The sequence below is a fragment of the Arvicanthis niloticus genome, chromosome 14 (assembly GCF_011762505.2).
Source record: "Arvicanthis niloticus isolate mArvNil1 chromosome 14, mArvNil1.pat.X, whole genome shotgun sequence".
In the NCBI taxonomy this organism is placed as follows: domain Eukaryota; kingdom Metazoa; phylum Chordata; class Mammalia; order Rodentia; family Muridae; genus Arvicanthis; species Arvicanthis niloticus.
In genome coordinates, this window is record NC_047671.1 from 45772552 (window position 1) to 45778551 (window position 6000).

At 42.1% G+C, this 6000-nt stretch overlaps 1 protein-coding gene across 1 annotated transcript in view; it reads left to right on the plus strand.

The window, feature by feature from the left end:
* The window catches only part of Lars1 (leucyl-tRNA synthetase 1), a 48422-nt gene extending 42956 nt beyond the window's left edge, over positions 1–5466 (plus strand). The window contains exons 31-32 of the mRNA XM_034518258.2: positions 25–157; positions 5107–5466. Coding sequence (XP_034374149.1) covers positions 25–157; positions 5107–5312 — 339 coding nt within the window. The 3' untranslated portion in view covers positions 5313–5466. The remainder of the gene's footprint in view (positions 1–24; positions 158–5106) is intronic.
* Positions 5467–6000: the final 534 nt, after the last annotated feature.

Consider the following 6000-nt stretch of genomic DNA (forward strand, 5'->3'; position numbering starts at 1 on the left):
TAACTTGTATTTTTCCTCTCCTAGCCTGGTGTGCCAGTTTCCCTAGTAAATCCTCAGCCATCCAGTGGGCACTTCTCAACCAAAATCGACATCAGGCAAGGAGACAGCTGTGAGTCCATAATCAGACGCTTGACGAAAACAGACCGAGGAATCAAAGGTGAAAGGGTTTCCCTAAAACTCCCACTATCAGGGGCTCGCGCATTGATGACTCTTACATAGAAAGGACAGACAGCTTGTCTAAGGGCTGCACTGTAGCACTTCAGGAAGAGAACTGGGCTCAGCACTGGAGACCTAGATTCTTTTGGGCTTGTTTGGGGTTAGGTAGCTTGATAACTCTGCTGTGTCACTTTAGGGCAAGTGCATTCTCTTTCAGTGCCATGAGTACACTGGATTAGATTTTTTTTTCAATATTCTAGAATACTGGTTCTGAAATTACAATAAATGATTTTTGTCTCTTAGAGGTAATTCAGAGTTAGGGAACACATCCCCTTAGTGTTCTAGACTAAGTGGTCCGGCTGGGTCTCTCCCTGGGTAACAGGAGAGAATAGGAGTGTTTGTGTGCTTTCCATGCGTTAGCTTTTTACAGTTTATAGTAAAGTCATCAGCATTATCATTCCCCTTGTAGAGATAATGAAATGGAGGTTCACAAAGGCTAAGGTACTTGCCAATTTTTTTTAGCTGGAAAATCTCAAGCCTAGACTTTAAACTCTTTGACTCAGAAGCTTATATTTTTTCTTTTAAACAGTGTTTCTCCAGGCAAAATACATAAATAATCTCAGTTGCTAATCTAGATTCAGAGTGTATTTTCTGTGATTAAAGTCAGTATAAACATCCTTCCCACTTCCTTGCAGGGTCTTACTGTGTAGCCTCCTGGGTGGAGGGCGGTAGGGAATGGGTGTGCTTGCTTAGTCTGAAGCCCTAGGTGACTTGGAACTCACTATGTAGACCAGACTGACTTTGAACTTGTGGCAGTTCTGCCTCTGTCTTCTAACTGCTGGAATTACAGGTGTGTGCTCCCAGGGGTGGCCTTCTTTTTATTCATTTCTTTGCATTGCTCGGTTTTGATTCCAGGTTCTCGTATCTACTAGGCAAGGGCCTCCCACTGAGTTATATCTTCAGCATTTTCCTTTTAAAGTAAACTTTTCTTTGCTATGTATGTGTACATATGAACATACATGTAGTTCAGAGGACAGCTGTCGGGTCATCAGGCTCGTGTGAGCATCTATACATACTGAGCCATCTTGGTGGCCCTCTTCTTTTTGATAGCAATCAAAAATGGACTGACCTGGGCTTGATGTCACATAAGTATAGTCCCAGCATTGATGGGGCTGAGGTAGGCTGATCAAAAGTTTGAGGTCAATCTGGAAATTAGCCTAGGATACACAGTGAGAGCCTGTCTCAGAAAAAAGAACTGGATAAGCTTTTCCATAATTTTTCTTTAAATTATTGTGTGGTATGACTAGGCTACAAGTAGTGCCACTTTACCTAGCTATGTCCGCCCTTCCTTCCTTCCTTCCTTCCTTCCTTCCTTCCTTCCTTCCTTCCTTCTTCCCTTCCTTCTTCCCTCCCTCCCTCCCTCCCTTCCTTCCTTCCTCCCTCCCTCCCTCCCTCCCTCTCTCTCTTCTTCCCTTCCCTTCCTCCCTTCCTCCCTTCCTCCCTTCCCTTCCCTTTCTCTCCCTTCTTTTTTTTTTTTTTTTTTTTTTAGAGAAGGTTTCCCTGTGTAGCCCTGGCTGTCCTAGAACTCACTCTGAACACCAGGTTGACCTTGAACTCACAGATCCGCCTGCCTCTGCCTCCTGAGTGCTTACACAAAAGGTGTACTCCACCATTGCCTGGCTATTTTCCCTTTCTTGTTAAGCTTATTTCACTAAGCAGAGTGTCTCCCATGGCTTGGTGTGGAGAGATAGCAGTTTGTAAAGTAGTACTGTGCAGATGTGAAGGCCTGAGTTTGGGTCCCCAGCACCTATATTCAAACATTTTAAAAAAGCCAGGTGCAATGATACATGTCTGTAACTCTAATGCCTAAGGATGTGTGCAGACAAATGGGTTTCAGATAACCAGCCAGTCAAGCCAAAATAGCAAACTCTCAGGTTCAGAGAGATCCTTTCTTAATAAATAATAAGGTGGAGAGTGTAAGACACCCAGCATTGACCTCTTGTCCTCATGTACACATGCATATGTGAATGCACTCACATACATGCGGACATACATGTATATACCCCACCTCCCATATACATACACATAGTTTTCTAAGATTCATCTATATTCTTAAAGGTTTATTTTATTTTATGTGTGTATGCATGTGCCTGAGTTATATATATGTACCAGTGCAGATGTCCATGGAAGCCAAAAAGAGGTGTCAGATCTCCTGGAATTACAGGTGGTTACAAGCCACCTAACAAGGGTCCTAGGAACTGAATCTGGGTCTTCTGCAAGAGCAACAGTGTCTTAAGCATTATGCCATCTCTGCAGCTTCTATAGGCATTTATGATGTTTCCTTAGTCAGTGAAATACCATAGAATGGTAGATACGCCTTTGGAACAAAAGAGTGGGACATGAAAATTTTGAAAAATGAGCGTCTAAGAAGCCATGTTACGCCTTCTCATATTGTATTCCTATATGCTTCTCATATTGTATTGCTTCTGTTTAGTCTTAATCAGATTTCATAATAGGAAAAACGTGTTGCCCTGAAAGACATTAGCGTGGCTTTTAAAGAAAATGGGTCCTTATTATGAGGTTGTAGTATACTACAGGGTGTATCCCTGCATTGCAAACTGTATTAGGAAGTGTTAAATCAGGGACAGGGAGAAGCCTCAGTGAGTGAAGGCATTTGTTGCCAAGCTGATCGCCTGAGTTTGGTTTTTGTGGTATGGTAGAATAGGAGAAACTTCTTTTACAAATTGTCCCTGACTTATACATGCAAGCTATGGCATGTGTGCACACACTCAAAAAATAAATAAATTAATATTTTTAAAAAAGATGTTAACTCACCATTCCTATTAAAGGCACTGAAAGCACTGAGTTCCTCAGCACTGGGCTGGCATTGCTTTCTATCTGTTGTCTTTTCTCATGGAATCTTTGGCATAGTTCCTATCTCTTTACTCAGACCAGCTCATAATTCACAGGTTTTAAAGTCTGGTCTTAGAAACTGCTGTAAATTTTGGGAAATGGATAGCATTAGCAAAGTTTGAAGTTGACATTCGTGTGAGAATCCACAGAAGAGATCTGACCTTGGTGCCCTCCATTGGCCCTCGGGTTGCTTTGTTAGGTACATACTGAATATGTGGGATAGAAAAGCAGTTCAATTCAATACCATACTTCATAGTCGTCTGCTGCACTAGACAGCAAGCAGTCCAATTAGTGCCAATTGTATTGAGGGTGATTATGATCCAGGCACCAGGACACACTCGGCTCAAACGTCATTTCACTTCACAAAGGCCACTGGGCAACTCTTGATGATAATGACTTTAAATCACTCACACCCAAGCCGTGTGAACTAATAACCTGGAGGTGAGGCTCCATTGCATATCGTCAGTCCCTAGGGCCTTTCAATTGCTCTTATCTTCTCTCTAAGTGCCTTAAACCTTGTGTACTTGCAGACTTAAATTTCAACATTTTTAGTGATGAGAGAGATCAAGGATAAGAATAGATAGGAAGGCCACTAAGAAAGCCCTACGAATTTATTGGCAGTAATGAACTACATGGCAAAACATCAAGTCAAATGTGTTTTGTCACTTAGAAACCCAATTGAGTGTTAAGGTTTCTTTGAAATAGTTTGAATTAGATTTGGTTGAAATGATGAGGGAAGACTGTTAGAGAGAAGTCTGCAGTGAATGTATAAAATCTTCTGGCAGAACTTATTACTACATTTATAGCAAAATACTTGGTGCGACCGATGCACAGCTGAAATTGCAGTAGCTGTTGCCATGAACTGTGTCCATGCAAATGCGAAGGCTGTGGTGAGGCTCTGCCTGCCTGTCTCCTATTTTAGTTTTCATGCCTTGTGCTTTGTCTTGGAGCAGGCCGTGTAAGGTCTCTCTGCAGAGGCTCTGAACACTCCCAGGCAGGGTTTGCTTTTATGGCAGATGCAGGTAATTGCTCTGTAAGCCCTGAGAGCTCTTCTCTAAACTTGCAACCTTTCGGTCTTTGTTTCCCAGAGAGAACAAAATGCCTGGAAGACTTATACTCTGGATATGGCTGCCAGCTGCATTAATGTCTTCTTTTATCTCTTATCCCTTACAAAGCTAAGCTTTGTCCTCTTGAGACACCACGAGGGAATGCAGCTCACAGACCACCCAGTCATCTGTTTTAGAAAAGCTTAGAAGTAATGTAGGAAATGTGTTCTGGGGAGGGGCAGGTGAAGCACAACTGGCCACACTGCTTAGAACGACACAGACCCAGAACGAGTGTTTGTGATTTGTTTCAGTGTTTTTCCACCAAATAAAACCAGAATTGTTTGATGTTGAGAAGTCTCAGAATTACTTAAATAAAAATTTTTGACCTGATTGTTAAATCATAAATGTATCCATAGGGCAAGTGCTTGTTTGGCTGTTGTGTTGTCATTGTTGTTTTTAGTCAGGAGCCATATTACCAGCCTGCAGCAGCCGACCAGATGCAGGTCACATTAGAGCAGATCTCCAAGCTGCAGCTTCACCTGCCCACTCCTTCCTTCTCTTCTTGACTCTCACCAGGCTGTGCTACAAACACTTCTTACCTCTTGAGCAAAAGAAGAAACAGGTAGCACTGTTTGTCACAGTGATTGGGGCTTCTCCAAAAATAGCTCCAAAGGTCCTTTGCCAATCTGAGTGCATCCTGGAGCAGCAAAGGCTTGTTGAAGCACCGAAGCATGTAAAATGACGTAGACCATAGGTTGGCACTTGAAAAGACACTGTTCCTCCTCCTCTTGGTTTCACATCCCAAGTGTGTCCCACAGGATCTCACTGTTTCTGCTCAGGTGTAAAGCGGGAAGGGGCTGCGGCTTACTACGTGCTAACTTTGCTTCTGACACTGGGTCCTAAAAGTCTGATGGAGATGCTTGTGTCTGGCTGTTCCAGCCAGGTTGTCAGTGACTGTAAGCGCTCACGTTGCTCATCTCTTTTGCTATAGATCTTTCCAAAGTGAAGCTGATGAGGTTTGATGATCCTCTGTTGGGGCCTCGACGAGTTCCAGTCCTAGGAAGAGAACACAGTGAGAAGACACCCATTTCTGAGAACGCCGTTTTCCATGTGGACCTAGTGAGCAAGAAAGTTCACCTTACTGAGAATGGGCTGCGCACGGACATTGGCGACACGATAGTCTACCTGGTTCACTGAATTCATGCCAGCCGGAGCGTCAGTATGGCTTCTGGGCTACTTCTGCTCTAAGAATCTCAAGCTAGATCTAAGTAGACTTCATTTCTAACTGCTGGGTCCTGTACAATTATCCCAATTCTTTGATTTCTAATCTAATAAACTTGCATTTTTTTCATCTTTGGGCCATGTTTGTTATTTATTTTTAATAAATTATTGCTGTTCCCTAAGAGTTTTTAAATCTTTACACAAAAGTATCAAGATGCTTCTTTTTTAGTCTATTTTTGTTGTTTGAGACAGGGTTTCACTTTAGCCCAGGCTAGCCTTGGAGGCTACATAGCCTGGAGCAGGAGTTAAGGGCCATTGGGAGCCAGCTCTAGAAATTGAACTCAGGTCCCATGCAAGAAAAGCAAGTGATCTTAACTGTTGACTATCTCTCTAGCCTGCTTCTTCTTCTGTTCACTTCATAGCTAATTATTATTATTTAATTTCTTGGTTACCTCTTCTGTGTTTCTTTCCAAAACAGGCAATTTATTTATATTTCAATTTCTTTTTTCTAATACAAATAGGAGGAAACATTTTTCTATAGCATTATATATAAATATTTTTCTATAGAATTAAATATAAAAGTAATTTATACTTTTTAAAGTTACCAACAGAACCTGAGTATGTTCTCAGGCTTCTCTTTCAGCTTCCCTTTCTTGGCCCTAAC